This window comes from Trachinotus anak, unplaced genomic scaffold, assembly GCF_046630095.1.
Source record: "Trachinotus anak isolate AG129_WGS33_773 ecotype Australia unplaced genomic scaffold, CSIRO_AGI_Tana_v1 ptg000032l, whole genome shotgun sequence".
Lineage (NCBI taxonomy): Eukaryota > Metazoa > Chordata > Actinopteri > Carangiformes > Carangidae > Trachinotus > Trachinotus anak.
The window spans coordinates 22,764,338-22,787,160 of record NW_027273883.1 but is presented as its reverse complement, the minus strand read 5'-3'; the positions used below and the strand labels follow the sequence as shown (position 1 = coordinate 22,787,160).

At 41.2% G+C, this 22,823-nt stretch overlaps 1 protein-coding gene across 1 annotated transcript in view; it reads right to left on the bottom strand.

The window, feature by feature from the left end:
• Window positions 1-22,823, bottom strand: part of bckdhb (branched chain keto acid dehydrogenase E1 subunit beta) — a 57,925-nt gene that overhangs the window by 13,362 nt on the left and 21,740 nt on the right. Inside the window, exon 9 of the mRNA XM_071470769.1 lies at window positions 2,843-2,929. Within this exon, the coding sequence (XP_071326870.1) occupies window positions 2,843-2,929 (87 nt within the window). The remainder of the gene's footprint in view (window positions 1-2,842; window positions 2,930-22,823) is intronic.

Here is a 22,823-nt window from a genome sequence, read left to right as displayed (position 1 = left end):
AAGCAAGCTTAATTTTTTTTATTTCATTTTTCTAAAATTAAACACTTCATTATACTTAATTAAAATGTCACTACAGTGGACACTTAGTAGACTGCCACCTAGTTGCAACCAAATGTAAGTGCAGCTATAATCTGCAACATCCAAGCTGGCTGATGTCAGGTATGCTAAGCGCCTCAGGAATGTCTGTCCAGTCCCTCTATGGAAAAAGCCTCTTGCAGGTAAAAAATAAAATATGGTGATAACAAGTAACACAGAGAGAACAATATTCTTGTTAGATTTGTCAAATATTGATTTTGGAGAAGCAGAAAATTACAATTAATCATGTGTCGGCTAAAGTGGACATCATTCGTTACTGGTTATAATATAATTTAGTATATAAATCATGTTGAGCTAAAACTTCTCTCAGCCCATATCTTTTAGAATTATGTAATCTGTAAGATGTTTGCAACAAAGTCAATATTTTCAAAAGCTCTCTGTTATGTACCTATTACTTATTACCGTGCTTATTTTCCTTGAAAGAAAGCAACATTTTGACTCCTGGTATACACCAAACATTTATTATATTCAAGCAGTACACAAATCACATTTGAGTCCTCACTTACTTCCCTCAAAAGCATGATACAGATATTAAGGCAAAGCTTGACATGTGTTGCTAGACGAGGCAGATGGTTTATTATTAATAGATACTACAGTCTAATGTGCTGAGCTTTAATGGCACTAAAACCATCACCCAAGAGGAATTGCCTGATTGACTGCTATAAGCTATTAAAGGCCATTATACCTTTTATTGGAGAGAGAGACTGTGTGTTTAAAGCAAGCATATCATGTTCTCTTTGAACAAGGATTAAGTATAATGTAATGTATGGTTTAACAGTGTGACAGAGGCCTGTGGGTCAAACTGCATCCTTATAAAACCCAACCAGCAACTGCTCCAAAGGTTTCTTTCCAACAACAGCATCCAGTTTGCTTGAGGCCATGTGAAAAACTGCAATTCAATGCAATCAGTGAACACACCAACTACTTACATCACCCATACTCAATGTGGAAACATGGAAACAAGGAAATGAGGGGGATGACTCACTGGCCATTGCAGCCCTCACTGACAGGGGGAGGGAGCAACATCTGACCATCAGTAAATGAGGAGAGGGTCGATTAATTTTACTCCTTCAACTCTGACTTTATGCACATTAACAAGGGAACAGGTAGCACATCCACTGCTGTGCACACAATTACTCTGATGAGTTTTGAGGAGGTGGGTGTAAAGGGGAGAGTTGTCATTGTTGAGACACAAATTGCTCATTGAGAGGAGAGTGGGATTCACTGCTAAGAGCCTCACAGGGAGAAAACACCACACATACTGAAGATAATTATCTCACCACGCAAATATAGATGTAATTAGGATGATGGGAAGGGGAGGACTTTTCATTTAGTCATGCATCACACTTAGCTCAGACTTTGTCATCCGCTGTCTCTGGCATGTCTTGGTAACAGTGTCCAGGCCTTCCCTATTGCCAGCAACAAGCAATATTTCGTAAACCTTATATGGGTAGTTAGAGCCACTGTATTAGCAGTCCCAGAAAACAACCTCTGTGTAGCTTTGTATATTCAGAATGAAGTTGCTCCTTAGCTGAATTTAATTAGTCCTCTGGTATTCATTAACCCCTGGAGCCCATGACATTTTAGAGGCTTTTAACTCTTTCCCTTTTCACATGAATGCTCAGAAGTCCCATCAATTTGTGTCATTGTGTGTTCTAGGAAAGCGTTTGTAAAGATATTTTATGCAACTTCAATTTGATAGATTTTTTTTTTTTTGCATATTTGTCCACAGGTTTTCACCACAGGGAAAATAACTTATATATACATGGACAAAGGAGAGAGTCACTGTTTCTGGGACATAAGAATCATGTACCGACAGAAAACAATGAAGCTAACATTCATGGATTTTGTCCATCTCATTAGTATTTGTCTTGCTTCTACTTAGAATAATAGTGGCGTACGTTTCGGAACTACAGTTACCATGATGTTTTGGAGGATGTAAGAAAGAAGAATAATGCTGCCATGCAGTCACTGAGTTAGCTGTGGGCCACAGCTTTTTTTAATAATGGTTTACATTTTGCCCAGTTCAGACAATGAAAAGTCATGCTGAATTAGCTATTAGCAGTGTCTGTTTGCATAGCCATGAATGATACTGAAAAAACATTCAGTCAGGCAAGATCTGAAGTTAAAAGCAGCTTTTGCTTTAGTTTCTAAGTGAGACCCTATATCCTCTGTAAATCACATCAAATCTAACAATATTTGTATCAGCTCTCTGTTTAGATTTGATGGAGTTAGTAACTTAGAAGAGGAGTGTGTTTTTTTCAGGAGGTATACATAAACATGTTTTAATGGGTATTTAGAACTGTTGAATCGTCCCCTTTGCACACTGTGAAAAGAGGATAATGGTAATCAAAGTGAATTTCCTGACAAAAAGCACTTCTACCTCTCTAACTGAGAAAATGTATCATGAATGAAATGACTGCGTTGCTGCTCATTTTTCTGGGGATCATCTCCTACCTCCAACTTCTAAATCCTAATGTCTTGTCAAACACTTCCGTAGCTGACTACTGAGGGTGGAGGGGTGGGGGGTGGAGTAGCATAGTACCTTTCAGGCATTCAGTGAAAGGCTATTTTAGCTTTATTACGAAGTGGAGCTTTTATTGACAAAACCACTGCAACCTATTAAGAGCAGTACCTTTGAAGACCACCTCTTACCCCTGGGAGCGACAGGGCCCAATAAAATCTCATCAAATACAGTATGTTCTCTCTCCCTCTCTCACACACACACAGGCAGACACACACTCACCTGTACTGTGGAGCTGATTTCAGCAGCAAAGCCTCCGGTGACTGGAGCCTCATGACTGATGAGCAAACGTCCGGTTTTCACCACAGACTGAAAAACAAGACAAGACACACACAGATGATTACAGAGGGTTCAGAGTTTGACCCTTTATAGCATCAAATTGTGGTCGACATTATCTGCAGTAAATGGCTTATCTTCTGTGGAGCCTAATATCACCCTAACATTTTTATAATACACACACAAGTACCTCCTGGCAGCTGCACAATCAGGAAGCTGGATTTTCATCTTACATGTGTGTTCAGACACAAAGGTCTGTGCGAGTGTGTGGATGCATTTGTGTGTGTTTTAGAGCTCAACTGCTGGAGGTGCCACTGGTGAAGCGGCATGTGGCGTGGGAGATGGGTGTTACCAACTAAGACTGGTTCACATACTGCCTGCTGTGGTATGCTATATCTGCTTACTACCCTCAGGCTGCAAGTGTGTCTGGCTGTGCTGCTCTGTGAGTATGTGTGTGCATGTATAAAATGGATACGACACAACAGTATGAGCTGGAGGGCTGATTTAGGCTGGTACACAGGGCCAACGGGACAATCATGGACATTAGAGGTCTCAGCCTCCCAGGCATTTGCATTTGGGTTTTCTGCAACCTGACATTACTGCAGAAGGATGCCTCTGCTCCACCCGTTATCTACCACAGCATAAAACCAATACTATACTATAATCTCATCCACTTGCCGCTGGTCCAGACCAAAGCTATGTCTGTTCTCTGCTACCTCAGCAAACATTTTCTCTCCTCTGCCCGGTTGTTTTATTTCTATTCATTTCCAGCAATAAATTGGGTAATAAAATCTGAAACTTAACTCGTGTGGTCTCCGTTATTTTGAATTTTAAGTTTAAATTTTCCAATAGGATTTAAAAATAAATGCGTAGACACTTATGTGTGAGTGAAATCCCTGGTCCATGTTTATGAATGTGTGTTGATTTTCCACTGAAATGATGACACTACACAATACACACTTCATTTAAATATCCCATGCCTCGCTGTTCCCTCAAAGCCACAAACCAGACCAAACAGCCTTCATCACTCATTAACCTGCTGAAAATAAGCATCACATGTCCATATGGCTCTGCAAATGAGGCCTGACATTTTTTTTCCCCTCTAACAGCACCACATAGTATTAAACACAGGGGCATTCTGGGGCTTCATGCTAATGCACAACAGGCAAATGTTTACATTTCTGAGGTCCTGGTTTTGGCTGTGAGGCACTAAGTTACTGTGGCAAACTGTACCACTATTCCTGACTGGTGCTGGTGGCTAAATGAGCCTGCACTGTAAGACTAATATTTGGTGGTGCACACTGGAAGGCACTGTATTGTGTATGGATATTTTTAGAGGGTGGATTCTTTAGGTTTTTAAATTTTAACCTTAGTGCATAGTAGAAAAGTGAAATTCAGTACTTGAGTCAGCTTTGCCTACATATTTAGCAAGCTTTAACCAGTTGAGGTGATTGAGTTTGGTTTGCAAAATTTACCGATTATATGACACAGTCTTCAGGAATGTGGAAGTTAATAACAACACTGTAGGACAATAACAACAGTTGGCAATCTGCACCGTGAGGAGGAATCAGGCGAGCAGCTGAGAGTAGGGCGATGTCTTGATATGACATGTTGCTGTTAGATTCGCCTTCACGCGATGACTCATACAGGTCCTGTGTATAAACAGAACTGCTGCCCAATCTCCTGCTCTGCCCTGATGCTGAACCCATTCCTCATTTTATACACAAGCACACACACAAACTTAAAGACGGTTAACAGTCAGTTCATGCCAGCCCTTTTAAGAAAGATCCTGATATATAGTGGCGGAGAAGACCCCTCATTGTGTCAGCTTTGCTTGTTTACACTAAACCAGACAAAGCATAATGCTGCCCCAGTCTTAGACAGCATGTGGGCAATCTGGAATCGGAGGCATGATGTGTAACACAAAAGCAATGGCGTCTGCCTCGCCGTGGTGGCTCTCGCTTATACACAGACGGCTCTGTGACTACCTCTGCAGCTGGCTTATTATCAGAGCAACAATGGTGCCCATACCTTTTATACAGAAGGGCTAGGAGGAATGAAGACCCGACATTCCTGTACTGAACACGCAGTATAAAAGTGACGACTTTTCATCCAATCATTGCCCTGATTTTCCTGTTGGTCATCTCCCTGAGGGCCAGGGAGACCTATCATAGTGGATAGTGCAACAGGAGTGCATTCTTCAGATGCTTTTTGACAAAAAAACAAGAGCCTAATGCTGTTTTTCAAATATCGAGGGATAGAATTTCAGACTCTGAGGCCTGGGTAAGACTCATGACCCACTTAATAGACTTGTCCCCAATTCACGAAGCTTAAACACAAGTGACAGTTCCTGGAAAAGTGTCCACAGGCTGGCATAAGTGAATTGAGTAGGCTATTCCAGGAGTAGTGCTGCGTGCCAGCACAAAATATGAAAATATGTTAAAAAAAAAAATAAAAAAAATTAAAAAATGGCAAAATGCAGTAATGTCTGGGACACCAAGTGCTCCAGATCCTCTGGTACAGGTAGTGCAGTTCATATGATGAGCTGAAGTCACTACACTGTCGTCACAGAGGAAGAGGAAAAAAAAACAACACTATTGCATTTAAGCAATGCCATTTTGTCACTGTAATGCTATGAGAATGACACAATGATCGATATGAATATGTGCCTTCATATTCAGGGTACATATTTAGAGATATTTGCTTTCATCCCTGCATATTTTGATACAACAGCTGTATTTGCTAGACTGAGCAGACATGCATTGTATTGCTGAACCTCTTGTGAAGATAGTAAATCAAAAATTACAAGACTAAAGCCAGATTTATACTTGACACAAGGGAGTCCCGTGTCCCGCCTACGCTGTGAGGCTTCTTTTAATAGTTCAGTGTCAGATTTCTCCTGTTGACAGCGCCAAAACAAAAGATATATGTATTACTCATGATCATGCTTTGATTATATTCCACAGAGATGCTCTGCTTACATTATTTAATTGACTTAGTAATACAAGCAAGAAACAGCGGTAAGGTCTGTCTTCCTTCAATAAAGATAAGAATATTCAATGCAGTCATATCTAAGGTGTTTTATTCATTGGGATACAGAGTGGTGATCACGGTCAGTGCAAGGTTCGCAGTGGATGTAGCTTTACAAGCTGTATGTTACCAAACACACTGTAATTGCAGATTATTGAGCCCACTCGCAACAATCTCTACTGGCATGGGAAAACTGTTGGAGAAAACACAAGCAGCTCGTGCTGACCAAGCCCACATGGTGTTAGGATTCATCCACTTGGCACTTTGGATATCACTGCCAAATTTCACGGCAATCTATTCAACAGATGTGAAGATACTTTACATCTAACCATAAATTTTAACATCATGGTGGAGCTAGAGGAAAAGTCAGGGGATCACCAGAGTCATTAAGACTTTTCTTCAGAGAACCATAAATATCTATACAAAATGTTGTGGCAGTCTTCCCAGTGAGCTCACCAAAGTCAGTCAGATTCATGGTCTGAAGACCATGAATGTCTGTACAAAATTTTACAGTTATCCATCAGATTGTTTATTTCTGTCTGGACCAAAGTGGTGGACAGCCTGCCTTTGCCATCCCTTGAGACATGCAACTAGAGTGGCTAAAAACAGCTTCAATCAAATGTAAGTTAAATCCAAGTAAGCAAGAGTCATCCTCTGGTGACCAGGAATGTCTGCACAAGATTCCATGATAATTCTGCTAATAACTGTGGAAATATTTATTCAGCAGATACAGTATATCCCCAGAGCCATGGTATTACCGTAGCTAAAAATGAATCAGAGAAAAAACACTTTTACATTTCGCTTTGATGTAGTGTACAAAAGGGAAAATGTGATGTTTTCTGATTCAACTCACCTCATTGTCTGAGGTTTACACATAGTTATAAGAAACATAAGACTGACTCACTCACACACACACACACACACACACACACACAAGTCATTTTTACATCTCTGACAGGAGGCTGTGACAGCACTCTAGCTTCTACATAGTAATTGTGGCTATAGCCTTTAACCCAGTTGCTTCCGGTTGCTGGATGGGTTTTCAGGAGACAGAACCATCCACTCTCATCTTGCGGTTTGACCCTGTTCCCTAAAGTCATCCAGTCCTCTTATTTGCCCATGAAAACCACCTTTCATGTCGGTAAAACTGGGACTCAAAGAGGGGCAAGCCGTTACTTTTAAGACAGTGGTGGAGCCACAGGAAGTACATCAGACTCGGACCAGGAATATGATCAGTTAGATGCATCCAAGGGGATAAATTGTACACCTTGAGTGAGCAGGCGACAGTTAAACATATCATGAATCTTTCCATGCAACCTCAGAAAGACATGCTGGCAGGGGGAGCTCTTTGTTATGGTTGTTATGGACACGTGCCTGATGAGTTTATTACCGAGTGGCTCATTTCCTGTGTATCAAAGAGCATCCTCTAACCAAAATAGGAGTCGTGAGGAAATTGCAGACCATGCGTCAACATGACAGTAGATAGTGACAGTGGAAAATGGAAGTCAATCTAAACAGAAGGTGAGTTGAGGATAGAGGCTGGATCTGAGTATGAGGCGGAACAGGCCCTGAATGTGGGTTCAGTTTGAAATAGATCCTGTTTGGTGGTAAGGCTGACCACTTTCAGTCAAACAGAATATGTACTGTAAAACAAAGGATGTAGGGAAATGAGTTGTGACAAATGAACTGACACACTGATTGATGAAATGGGTGAAGAGAAAGTGGTGTAGCTGCTTTATGGCATAATTGCAGTGAATGCAAAACTGAATTTGCAGTCTGTGTTACGAGGTGTGTTTGAATTCTATTTATCACTCTTTCACATTTTGATCTGCGCCATATTCTTGGAGTCAACCATCAATTTTGAATGTTTCCTAACACTGTTTTGCTTGTGAGAAAAGCAAACAATCTCTGAGGAAGACAGGCTATAAATTAGTCAGCTTGTCCTTTACTACTAAAATTTTCCCAGACAATAATTACATGACAAAGCAAAGATACACACCCGGAGCTGTGCTTGATTTAAATGCCAGCTAGGACACTGTGGCATCACCTCAATGACAGCAGTTTCCTTTCAGTAGAGGGTGGATGCTTGCTTACGTAAGCCTGTGCAGATAAACCTGTAATTGCTTCATACACCAGCTGACTTTCAATAAATATTTGGGGTCATACTCTAGCAGCTGGTTATGGTTCACATGAACATTAGATTGAACACTTTTCCAAATTTGTGGAATATTTGATGACAATTCCTGTACTGCATCTATGAAGCCTGTGTCTCACTTCTGTAAGATGGCAGCTCGATACATCCTCCTCCAGGCCATGGCTCTGGCTCAGAGTCAAAACAAGGGCTCCTGGTTGGTGGTGGCCAGTGGTAGTTGGGCTGGGCGACAGCTCTGGTGGCTGCAGCTTTACTACTCATTGTGCTGCAGCACTGTCATTAGATGCCGGAGTCGTTCCGCTGGCTGCAGGGGAAATGTTATGTTTACTGCCATTCCCATACACACCCAAACCTAATGAGCAGCGTGGAGCTCGTCCTGTTGCATTTGCTTCCTTACTCCTTCTTCAATCCGTCTCTTCCTACGTCAGGCTCCTTCCTTCCCGACTCCATCGTTCCTCCGCGCTGCGGTCAATCTTATCCTCCCTTCTCTCCTTGCTCCTCCCTCCATCCATCCATCCCTCAAACCATCCATTTATCCTACTATGCTTTCATGAAGCCTAGGCTCTCAGTCCCAGGGCTCCCCACCACTACCTCACCACTCAGAGGCTGGCGGCCAATGACCTGGCATGGCCTCAAAAGGCTAAGGTCAGAGCTGTCACTCTCCCATGGCAACACTCACACACACAGACAGATGGGGGCCCCACAAAGGCATGTGTGCACACACCACAGCCACATATGTACATTTATATATGGCTTTTCATAAACTGCTTATTGCAGGTTGATTTACATTTTCTGACAGTGGCAGTGACCTTACTTAGTTACTTTCACTGGTTACAGTGTCACCTTAGTGAAAGGGAGACACACATGCACATACGAAAACAGAGGTCAAGAAAAACAGTGGCATATTTATACAGCGTACAGTTGCCACAGAGCACAAACTCGCTCTGAAAGGACAGTGTAGAGACTATGGGGATGAGAAGTGAATAAAAACAGTCCATACTTGGAGCTAAACTGGGATGTGGTTTGACTGGTGCAGAATCACATAATGTGCTTTTAAAGTTTTCAAAACACATGTGAGAGTCTTTCCAGCAGAAGCTGCCAACACGTATTTGTCGAATCTGTATTTTTACGCCACCAAATTGGTCGAGAATTATTTAAAAATAGTAAAGATGACAAAAACTAAATCTGCTGTGCTTGTACTGTATGCAGACACACACACATACACACAGCTCTGTAGGTGACTCCATGTCTTCCCATATACTATGCCGCCACTTTCCTCAGGCCGTCCATCAAAATGCGACAGGAAGAGAAAGTTTAGTTCTGTGCCGCCACCGAGGAGTCGTCCTTGCCGCTGCACCCGCTGGCTTCGCTCTCTTCGCTCTCTTCGCTCTCTTCGCTCTCTTCGCTCTCTTCTGCTGACCCTGTAATTGTGCAGCCACCACAGGGTCCCAGCTCATGCGCCACCATGTGATCTCTGTGACAAATGAGAGTCGGGATGAGGCATGACTACTTGCTCGGGCCTTTAAAGTGGCGCTCTGCGATTAGCGGAGAGGGGTGAGTGCTCGGCGAACTGGAGGCCCCATTAAATCACAGCACTGAAAGAAAAGCAGGGCGGGAGGAAACAAGCACTCACTCATTCTTTCGGTGCCATGCAATCCCTCGCTCTCTCTCTCCCTCTCACGACAGAAAGAGGGAAAGTGAGAGCCAGGGAGAAAGAGAGAGGGGGTAAGAGAGCATGAGAATGAAAGAGCAGAGGAGAAAGTGTAGAGCAGCCTCGGCGCTGGGCGGAGGGCCAAGCCATCCTCCAGTGGAACCAGGACGCCAGGAGACCTCAGACAGAAATAACTCCAAACATCCCATAAAGACCCATTAAAACCAATTCAACTCAATTACTCCCTGACACACACACACACGCACACAGACACACACTCTACCCCTCTGTCCTGAATCCACACTGTAAGGCCAACCGTGCATCAGTGTGTACACATGACTACTACGGCACACACTCCAGCTGATGACAGCTCTTTATGACCATCCCACAGGCTGCTGCATATATGAGCAGACTGTAAGGCAGTAAAAATCAATCATCGATTTTTTAAAGATCCTATAAAGTGATGTATAACATAACAAACAGCTGCTTTCTGTGGATGTAACAACCCAACTACTTCTTGTAGGGAGGAATTTACTCAGCAGGATAACCTGTGTAAAGTGGAATTACATGGGATCTGAAGTAAATACACTGGAATTTCGACTTGGGATGGACACAATGTTAAAGACTAAGTCACACTCATTGTGAAAACACCCTCCTAGTCTACATCGACCTATGTGGTCAGGCCATGCAGCTGGTCACTATGACTGAGAGGGTCATGGACAAAGAACAGGAACAGACACTATGACAAAATCAATGCCATAGCCTCACAATAACAGTGTCACTGTGAAGCTCACTGTCATGGGACAGTGTTGATTTGGCTCTACTAGAGATGAAAGGTGATCCAATTAAGTGATTAGTTGATTGTCTAATTGGCTTAATTGGCACATATTTTCAATATAATAATAAATATACAATCTCAGTCATTCTTCAAGCAAAAGTCAAATGTGAGGATTTGCTCAGTTGATGTTTTTTTTTGTATTGTTAATTGAACATTTTACAGTTTTTACTTTTGATCAGACAAAACGGCAAATTTAAAGATATTGACTTGAAATCTGGACAAATTTCAGGGATATGTTTTCTTACATTTTAAAGACTTCATGATTAAATAAATTATCGATTGCAAACAAGACCAACATGTGGAATCACAGGAGGAAGTGCCGGTGCAGCAACGGTCAAAAACATGTCAGGTGTCATATGTGGAGATATTTTTGTGTTTGAGGCGGACCGTCAGGGACAAGTTACAGACAGTCGAAAACCAAAACGGTGCTGCAAAGCATTTGGAGTGAAAGGTGGAAACACCTCAGTCTTACACAAGCACCTCAAAGACAGACATCGGGATCTGCACACAGAATTCAGGGTGAGTGGGTTTTTCACAACATGTTGTTCAGACTGTTGCAGCAAAGCTCCACACAAATCAGCCGGCTTTTTTAGGCAAACACAGCAAGAGCTCATAACATGATCTGGGTGCTCATAACATCAGGTTACCATTCAGTTTGTCAAAATAATACACTGACTTTTCAAATAAATAATTCTACACTACTGATCTGTTGTCATGTTAGGTGTGTGTGTGTGTGTTAGCACATCGTGTCTGTTTTATATTTTTTTTGCTGTGCTATCGAGTTTGGTGGAATTTCTGAGGTATTGATACAGACTACTATATATCTGGTAGTGTGACATCACTGTTAGTTATTAGAGCTTTTTCTACTATTAAACTGTGGTTGGCAATGTTCTTGCCATTTTTCCTTTTTGTCTTTAAAACGTTTATTTTCATGTAAAATGTGAAAATCTACGAATGAAGCCAATTTTCTTTACCTAAGGGAAATTAAAAAAACTAATACCTTGCAGCTTTATGGTAGAACTCATATCAGTGTGAAAATTATACAATGAAAACAAGCCTATTTCATAATGTATACTTTCTACTTCATAAACTTCTATGATTTTGCAGCATTTTCATTTAATAACTCCTACAAGCAAGTAGTGCTACAATTACACTGTGCAAAATAAATCCGGCAAAAAAAAGAAAAAAAAAAGTTCTTAGTGGAAAACATTGGTACAGTTTTACTACATTCCTGATATGAATCATGACCACACTAAGAGTCAAACTGTCCTAACAACTAAGATGAGGAAAAAAAATGTCTCCTGACCACGTAACAACAACAAAGTGATGAATAATGAGAAAAAGTGTTGATTCCATTGTGTTGATGTTTTATAGATATAAAGACAATGACGATAATCAAAAGCAAATACTGTGGTGCTCAGTGGCGGTTGTAGCATCACAACACAACACCACAATTTCACTAAACCACTGCATGACACAAAACAATACAAGGACGCAATGAAGAAGACAACTAACATGAACCCTCTGCTGCAGCACTTAATACAACTCCACAACAGGAAGCTGGTGTAATGTGTCCCAGCACGCATGATATTGCAGAGATGACTGCATCTGGCTCCAATTTATTCTATAAAATATCAAATAGATCCATGACCCAAATCTATTGTCTCTCTGATAAACAGTGACTTGTTAAAAGGGAGTTTTTCCTCCCCCCCTGTCGCCAAGCGCTTGCTCGTTGTGGGAACTGTTGGGTTTTTTTCTCTGTAACAAAGTAAGATCTTGACCTTACCCTGTAAAGTGCCTTGAGATAATGTATATTATGATTTGGCGCTATACAAATAAAATTGAATTGAATTGAATTGAATTTTGTTTGGTTAGTGTCGCTGTGACAACGTCATTCACCAAATCATTTCTGGATTTCTTTTTTACATTGCTCTTATGCATATATAGTATGTTAACAATAAATATATGCATTTTCTTTGTATGTTGTGCATCCAAGTACTGTGACTAAGATATCCTGAGTATCAGGGCAAAAAAAGTGTAGCCTGGCATGTCAGTGCACAGCTCCATTGACTATTAACTGCAGTTCCAAAAGGCCAGATCTGACACTTTGTCACTGACAACACAATAATCGTTAAAACTACACTTAAGCCATCTTTCACACCCAGAATCTTTCTTTAGAAAAATCTGCTTTTCAAAATGTAATGTAATGTAATAAATGCCTCTTAGAAGTCAAACTGAAATTACAATTCATTTTTTCCCCTAAGAAATCAGTATATACTGTATCTCTCTTTGACTTGTGGACTTATTTACTTATACTGCACTTGTACTGGACACACCCACCCACAGACCTGAAGTAGACACTGTAAACACCAACATATCAGTTCAGTATGTTACTTAAAACTAACAAGGTGTTACTGAGATATCGTGCCCACGAGAATGGGAAAATAAAAAAAAAAAATTTAAAAAGCACATAATTACAGTTTAACTGTAACTTCAGCAACTTCAGCACAAACACAACAGAGTGCCAAAAGTGTGAACTCGGTGAAGTACAGTCACAACTTAGGAAACTGAACACAGCCAGTAAAAGTTCAGAAAAAAATAAATGGAAAGTCTAGAAAAACAAGACAATGATTAAGAGTTAAAATATTTGTTAACAATTCCCAATCATGTTTGAAAGGGAGTTTTTAAAATATTGCAAAAGAAAGAAATTGCGTAACACATTAGTAAATGTGTTTTCTATTAATCTTCAAAGCTGATATGAAAAGGAAAACATAAAAACCTCTATCTAAGATTGATGAAATTTTCTTATTACTCTTGGTTCAGTTTCAGTTTATGCAATGGACTTGATGGTTTTTAAAGGACCTGGAGAATCCCTGGGCAGCGGACGATCTGGTGGTGTGTGCTGTATCTGAACGGACCTCTTGGATGTCTCTCAGTCCTTATGACTTCAGATGCTCTGCGTTTTCCACTCAGTCCTGCTATCGGCCTACAGGCTGACCTTGATGATCTCAACCTGCCCACGTCTCTGGCCAAAGCTCCTTCACTAAACCGTCCTCTCCAGTGGAAAACTGACAACCTGGCCCATAGAAGTAACAACCAGTCCAGTCTAAAGTGCCTTATGCTTTTAGAGGGTGTGTTTCATAACAGGAATGGTCACTGCCAGCATTATCATCTGGTACCAAAATTGCGTTTATCCAGCAATCAATGCATGTGAGAAAATTGTGATCTTTGCACTCATTTTCATCACTCTGTGTCTGTCGGGGGGCGAGTGACAGGGGACAGTGATCTGTGCTGATGACAGGTTAGTCTGGGGGTAAATATGGCTGACATTCACAAAGCACCTTTATTCTGAGCGACTGTGAGCGTGGATGATTTTTCAGTGCGTCTTGTGTGTGGATTTGCCAGATTAAAGGCCGCATTTCTCCAGTGAGTGACACTGGGAAGAATTTGAGAAATCTCCAGTGCCTAGCTGTGGAATGTGAGCAGCAGCTACTGCCAGGAGGAAGAGTGGAAAAGAAGTCAGTAGCAGGCAGACAGACACGTGTGTGTGTGTGTGTGTGTGTGTGTGTGTGTGTGTGTGGGGGGGGGGGGGGGGGGGGATCAGAGGAGATTACTTTACCTTTCTGGTAAACCACAAATAGACTTCATCAACCACAAATTCTGTGATGTACACATCTAATCTAGATAAATTACCGAAATGCCATAAACTGAAGAGCTGGTCAAGGTCTTATTCATTTTGCAGAGCTGCATTAGGTTGTGCTTTTCACCAGCGACAAGCGGAGGGAGGGAGGGAGGGAGGGAGGGAGGGGGAGAGAGAGAGAGAGAGAGAGAGAGAGAGAGAGAGAGAGAGAGAGAGAGAGAGAGAGAGAGAGAGAGAGAGAGAGAGAGAGAGAGAGAGAGAGAGAGAGAGAGAGAGAGAGAGAGAGAGAGAGAGAGAGAGAGGAGTTGGATCCATCACTGACAAAACAACCATGAGTAATTTTCCACTGATATAACCACCGAAAGGCTGCAGCAGTACGACACATGACAGAGTTATGACATGCACACATTGGCCAAAAAGCATGTATGACCCCTCCCCTCCCCTCAAATCCCCCCACTCCCCTGACTTAAACCTTACACTGGCTCTCTCCGGCCCCACGTGTTTTCTTTCTTTCTCCCCACAGAGCCCTGCTGGTTGGGTCTACACAGCTCAGTGTTAACATTGTAATTACAGATGTGGGCTACGATAATAAGAATGCAGGGAGTGGGGCCCAAACCTCTGGCCACTTTCTTCCTGTGCCATTTTCTTTTACTTTGATTGTTTCCAGTGTGTGTGTGTGTGTGTGTGTGTGTGTGAGAGAGTGAGAGAAAGAGAGACAGCGGATCAAAGACATAAGTGTTGTGGTGGGCCAGGGAGCACACGCTGCCTGAGACCCCTCAGCTCAAAGTGAAACACAAATGATGCCTGGTCCGTCCAGGTATCATCAAGACAAGGACACCAAGATACAGTGGTACACCCAGACTTGAATACAAACAATATCTGGACTCAAAAAAATATTCAATGACAACTTCATTTTAAGAAAATCGGAAAATTGGAATCTCCAACCAATTCATAAGAGCACTGAATGAACAGCTAATCTATCAAAAGGTTTGACATATGCAGTTCCATCTTTCCAAAAAAAGTTACTTTCCTGACTGACAATATCCTCCGCGTGGAATTCTCAATTATTTGAATTTGAATTTGTAAAAAAATAAATGCTAAAACTGCAGAGCTGTGGTTAGATGTCAATACATTATGGCCAATCATCAATGGTTGTCTTTGATCATAGACACACACAAACATGTTTGCAGGTGGTTAGTGGTTAACTTTATGATTCAACCATAGCCTGTGTACATAAATGTACGTAGACTCCGCATCTGAAAAGTGAAGCCAATGCAGAAGAGCCTTAAACCTGCATCTATCCAATGACCATCGGGGGCTACTCCCCTAGTTGCAAAAAGAAGTCAGACTGTATTGAGGTCTGTGTGAAAATGTCTCTCCTTCTCACTTGATTATTTACCTCAGCAAATGTTTTCCTAATGAGTTTATGTCTCAATCGCTAGTTTCAAGTCTTCTTCAATACGACATGATGTTCGTTTTTTAAATTATTGTCCTATTTAGAGGAAAATAGACGATGAAGCAGGCTATGCATAAGGGTGGGGCTACCGTGTTATTGACTGTACCACACATGGTGACCTGCCTGACAATCAGGACCGAACAGGTCAGACCCAGCCCACACTCTTCCTCAGCTCCACCTTCTCGTCCAAATATGGTTTCTTCTGGTTTCAAAAAACCACAACGGCGAGGGCCAAATTACAAATTTGCAGCTTCACAACGGCAGTTCACAAACCAATGGGGTGATGTCACGGTGGGTTGTGGTACTTTGAACTATCTTTTCCTTTCTGTCTTAAACTGCAACAACTAGTTGATTAATCAGTAAGCCAATCAACAACTATTTTAATAATCGATTAATTGTTTTAGTAATTTTTCTAAAGCACGAATGACAAATTTACTTGTGTAATGTGTCTTTCTTGTGTAAATATGTAAATATGCATAATTATATCACTTGTTGTTGGTTTATATGATTGTAAACTCAATATTTTGGGGTTTTAGACTGTTGATCAGACAAAACATGATGTAAAGATGTCATTTTTGGCTTTGGGAAACTATAAATATATTGCAGAACAATTATGTGACAAAAAAAATCAGCAGATTAAACAATAATGAAAAGAATTTTAAATGTCTCTAATAAGCTTTAAATTGATACATTTCTATACAAAATAAGTACATATTTCAACCTAAATTGTAATTAGACAAAATTAAAAGACAAAAAAAAGAGTAGCATCACTGCATAAAATGAAATATGACTAAAATGGCATCTGTTAGCAGTAAAGTCTTAACAATCCGTTTACTTTATATCTGCAACAACAACAGTAACTTAAAAAAAGAAACACAAATTCAACAAATCCAAGCTTAAGTTTCATGGTAAGAAACTGTGGGTAAGAGAAGTAAATAAAAGCAAAGGAAAAAAAGCTAAATAATGATTTATATCTTTGGCCTTCTGACCACTAAAGTCAGAAAAACCCTGATCTGCCATGTTATCTAACATAATTAGCAAACATTAAAATGCTTTATAGCCTTTAAAGCCATAAACGTTTTTATAGACTCACATTAAGAGAATGATTTATTTTGTTGTTTGTATATTTTTATTGCTTTCACGCCATTATTTTGTTTTTTATTACTGCATCATACTCAATTACAGCGAGAAGAAAACATCTACTTTCAACTAAATTTTAACAAGAAATCAGAAAAAGCTTGTCTTTGTGCCAGTACTACTGTCCAGATTGTTTTGCAGATAGCTTTTCCCGTGACCTCACCTTTATTTAAATAACACTAATCTAAAATACAGTGGAAACAGGCGCCTTCTTAATAATTACGGCCGATCATCTGGAGCCCACCTGTTGGTAGCCGTGATTTGCTGGTCTACATCATTACAATGACAAGCTCAAGGTTCGTCTTTCAAATTGGGAAATGAAACGGGTCATCATTTCTGCTGCAAGTTCCGCAGCTAGCTTTCATGGAAATGTAATACACGAACGAGCTTCTGAGACAAGGCCAGGGGGATCTCCTGCAAATGAAAAGTGATGTCGCTGGGTTCAGATTGCATTGTCAGTCGTTGCCGTATCTTAACTGAGGAGCAGAGACGTATCTGGTGGCGGGAAACGATGGATAAGTGAACACGTTTCAAGGCTGGGTTCAGGCGTAATCAGTGTAGTGACAATTTAAATAAAACCTGCTGTGCATGCGACAGGCAAATTAGGATCAAGTGAGCGTGCTCTGAACCAGCTTTTGCCAGCAGACTTGCTTCAACAAATTTCCATGGGGCCGTTCAGGAACCTGGTTTTGTTGGACGGGCTCCACACATTTTCACAGCTCAACATGATTGTAGCTGAAGCACGAGGATAATGAGGCTGCTGCGAGTGGTTGATGTCAAAGCAGACTTCTTAAGTGGTGGGATAGGGAATGTGTCCAGTCCTTGTAAAATATAAATTTGTCACTTTTCTCTGGCTTCTTAACAGTCAAATTAAAATATATACATACACATCAGTTGACTTTTTCCACTGACCACCTGACAAGAAAATAAATGCTTCAAGTTGTCGAATGGTTAATAAGCTGACATCATCATCATTTACTCTGTAACTGAGCTCAGGGTCTCTCTGAACAGAGTCAAACTCTTGATGTTTATGATGGCGTTATTAAAAACACTGCTGCCAGATGTGGCAGAACAATCCTGTGTCAAAACTGGGGAAACGGAAAAACCCCTGGCAGATTCTTGCCATGAGGAAAATGGATCATCAAACTGAAAATTCACTTAACCACATTTATTCTAACATACAAACATTTTGATATTACATCAAATTTTCCAAAACATGTTCAGAGGAGGATGAGGAGAGAGGGGTTGGAGGGTAGAAATCGGAGCGTCGATATTACTTGTTTGGTTTTCCCACTGAAAGACAGAGCCAGACTCCTTTGGTAGTCATAAATATTAAAGTTCAGGTTTTAGCTGCTTCAGAATCTGGCTTTATTCATTATTAAAAGACTGTTTCCACACGAGGAAGCCAGGATCAGTTTTGCATAAATACAGACAATCAAATATTCTGTAAGGTATCATCTCTTTAATGATAATGTTCCATATTAATGTGTGGCGGCAACGTTGGAATATTTTCCATCAGACCACGGTGCACTGCTCTGCTTAGGTTTCTTAATGGCAACTTTAAACGACACAGATTATTCACCCCATATAATCATGGAAGGAGGTATTAAAAACAACAGCCGCAGCCGTCAAAAGGAGAACAACATGTTGAAGTAGACAATGAGCAGAAAACACTGGCTCCCTGAGCCCATTTGCCTTCGTGCCCTTTTCCACCTCAGGGAATGACAAACAAACACATCTGAGTGTACCGTGTCCCGTCCTGACTGCTCTGTATTTACCCGCCGTCTTTGACTCGGGACACATTGCACACACATTACAGCTTGAAACCATTAGGAGAGGGTGAGGGGTTGAGCAGAGCCTTGATAAGGAGGTCTTATCTGTACAGTGAGTCAACAGACTCCAGAGCACTCAGAACATGTAGACACTGCAACCTGCATCACTTCCAAGAATCAGGACAGATGCTGCTGCACATTCCTCCTTAAGTAACCCCTACCATACATACACACACACACAAACACACACACCTCTACCTCCTATATGAACCATCCATCAAATTCTGTCTTTGTTTGTGAGTGACAAATATTATTCACAACAGGGTCCAAAAGTCTGCGACCACAAATGGGAGAGTGGTCTCTCAGACATTTGGACCCCACTGCGTATGCTGTAAGACTTGAGATATCAGTGCACTTGTGCACCGCAAGTCCTTAAGTGATTCCTCCTGCAAGTGTTTTTGAGGGTTGAACAGGTTCAGCCAAATTGGTTGCATCACTATGAGGGCTGAGGTCCAGACAGCACTGCAGTCACACAGACTTCAGCCTGAACACAGGCCAAGAGACACATCCATCGAGCGAGAAAGTTTACACACGTTTAAGAGAAGACAATGAACTGGAAGAAAACTGTTACTAGGCACATGAGGGACCTACGGGGCATCTCCAGTCAGAGTCGGCACTGCTCCCAAATGCTCATACACTGCAGTTCAGTAAATCATCAGCATATCCCATTATCAAAATCTGAAACACTTTGGCATGATTTTAAACAGCTTGTCTCATGAGATAAAAACAGTTTGAGAAGTCTTAATCCTGACAGGTTTGAACAAAAGCTGCAAGTCACATTCAAAGAGGCTATTGTTTAAAATATTAGGCTTGGCAATTCTCGTTAAATCCCATTCTGGTCAGAAGGTTTCAGGCAATACGCATCGTATTAACCTGTCATAAATCCTGTGTGAATAATGTGATTCTTCTACATCTGAAGTAGCAAATTCTAACTTAGTGTCTTTGCGGACGTAAATGGTCTCTTTTGTTTTTGTTGACCACATGTTCATTGCTGTACTGTGGTGTAGGGACACTTGCTGGAAGTCACGTAGCCACAGTATTCATAGCATGGAGCTGCTCACTGCTGTCACCCGAATTATGTAACTGAAAAACAGATTTAGTTATGCAGCAATTTCAACGCATGAATTCACATTTTAAACCATCTTATTTGCATGAAAAGTCCTCATGGAAGTCTTGATACCTCAAAAAAATTCAACACTCACTGCATTCCCGCTGCCAGAGAGATGCATGCTGGGTAAACAAGGCCACACACTAAGCATACAGGTGGACAGCAGAGATGTGAATCATGCTGGAGGAGGGATCTGAGACATTTTTATAGACTTTTTGATATTTTTTTCAGCTGTGAAAAATTGTTGCCATCAGGGGTGAGTGTTTGATACTCTAAAGAAATGTCCTGGACAGAGTATCACTTCAGGTCTTTTATAGGAGCAGATGGGACTTGCAAATTCATAGGCTAGCAGAGGCTTGCTAAGAGGACATGCCCTTACTAACATACTCCCTGTGGTTGAAAATTAAAACCAAAAAAAAAAAAAGATCTGTGGGTCAATTCCAATAATGGAGACAGAGAGATGACAGACTGAGCTTTGTGTTCAGTGAGTAACTAAGAGATAGCAACACAACAGAGGCTATAAAAACAGCTTCTTTCCCATAATTCCCATATTACCACTCCTTACAATGATAGCCTCTTAGCCCACTGCATCCTGTGAAATTACATCTCACTAAAAGTGTTAGTGACTAATGGATATCAGCAAAAGGAGTGAGGAAAGTTCACTTTCAACTCTCTGCTGTAAGGTTGGTGTAAAACAATGCACAAATGTAGTGTTTATGATTTGCTCTCAGCTGTAAAACACTGAATCAGCAGAAACAAAGGGCGGAAACGATGCAGTCAGCCAAACAAGTCTGCGGTAAAATAGAAATTGTGTAATTTCACTGGACTTTTTCTTGAAGCTTTTTATGAGTGACAAGAGCTAAAGGAGGTTGTAGTCCTTCTCTGGGGTCTTCCTGAGTGATGCAACTACATTTTGGTCACATCAGTCTCCTGATGCCAGCAGGGTTGTATGGAACAGCAGTTCTGCATGATTGTGGCTGACGCAGAAGCTCAGTTAAGACAACAAGGGGAAAAACTTCTGTGCAGGTCCATGATGCATCCCAGGTACACAAGCTGTGGGAAGTGCCATCTCCAATCAAAGTTTAAGAACCAATGACTGTATTATGGACTGGCTCTGGTGAACCACTCCAATTCTCCACTGGTCAGATCTGGAGTCTGGAAAACCTGAGAGTAAGGCTGAATCACCAGCGATGGACTAATACAATAATGGGAGCAGAGATTTTTTTATACTGCTGACTGGTCAAGTGAAAGCCAAGTCAAACAAATGTGGATACATGTAAGAGCAGAAGGAAATGTTGGCTAAACCTCCACCTGAAGGACAATAAAAGCCATAAAACAATAGGGAGTGAAGCAGCCCACTCAGTGAGGAATCAAAAAGCTCTTGTGCAGCATGTGCTCCCAACATGAGAGTCTTTACACAACTACATCTCCACACGTACTCTGACCAAACACGACAGGGAGACTTTCCACAGCATATCATCTGAGCCATGGGTCTGGCAGAGGTAAACCAGCCATTTTGTTTAGCCCTTAAAGAACGACTATTACATTTACTGGACCGCTGTAGACAGCGCGACAAAATAAAATACACTCACTTTTTCTGTACTTTTACAGAAATTTCTGCCCATGATTCCCTTTGTCAACAAGAGGGTTGAATATATTTAGGTCCAAGTATAGCTGGTGGCTGCCAGAATGAATCCCTCAGGAAACAGAAAGATGGCAGGGTCCTCCAGAGCACTGCCTTAATGATCTCTCATGCCGAAAGACACATCATTCTTAATTTATTTTATACATCCATGCTCAAAAACAGCACGCAGGCTACATATAAATCAGCTCACCACATAATACAGACACATATACACACATCCGCGACTGAAACATACGCAAGGTACATGTGACTCATGGAACATGAAAAATTTTAATTGGCTGCCAGCAGCCGGATGTGTGTCTGCAGCCTTAACACAGTGTGTGCACACTCACCGCATCTGACAGCCAGTTAATAAGCGCTACAAAAGGCCAGCTTTAGAGGGATGTGTGTGTACGCTGGAAAAGCTAGACGCCAGGTGTACAATCTTTTGAATTAAGAAGTTGACACAGTGTCTTGGCAACTCCCTCTCCAAAGCTAAGAATAGCACTGGACCCAAAAATCTGTTTACCAGAGGATAACACCTCCTTACAAAAGACTCCTCCAGCCCTGAACGTGAAAAGATGCTCAAGAATGATAACTGCTGGAGAAAATCATGAGTGTGTGAGTATGTGACTGATACACAAATTCTGCTTTAACATTATCACTTCATGTTTTACTTTTATCTTATAATCAAGGTCGTCTAATACAGTAGATTTCTTCTCTGTGCAGTTACTTCTTGAATCAAGTGTATTACGGAACTTCTCAATCTGTGTAAAAAGGCGAGATTCAAAAATCTTCACTGCTTTTCACTATTTTATATCATTGTAAACTGAAAGTCTTTGAGTTTTGAGCTTCTAGTCAGGCAAGACCAAATAATATGAAAACCTTGGACTCAATGAACTTGGCAGTATTTTGTGATAACGTTGGCCTTAACAGTTAATCAATTCACAGTGACAGATTAATCACTGATGAAAAGAATTTTTAGTTGCAGCCTTGAAATGGTGCTTTCTATATAATTTGAACTACTTCTGCATGGGTGGGTTCCAGTGTGATGAAACCCTTAATGTCTGAGCACCAGCAGAGCTGCAGCCACAGAACCATCTAGAAGTGATGCCAGCCCAGAGCAGCTGTGCAGCACCCAGTAGTTAGGCCACCGCTGCGCGGGGTTATCGAGGACACACAGGGTTGTGTTTCTCATTTTATGCATTTGTGTCTATTCTCCTCATTCTTGCGGAAACAAGAACAGGGTTTTTTTTTGTCGTCATGTGAATTTAGTTTTTTTATTTCTGAGAGATGACAGGCCTATTGCTTAACGTTATTTAAGCCCAAATTATTCTTTCAGACTGTTTGCACAGGCGGACACTTGGGATGTCAATGATTAATTGATCATTGCTCTATTGTCATTAATAAAGAAATTGATTAAAAAGGTGCAGAGTAACTGTCAGAAAATGAACAGCAG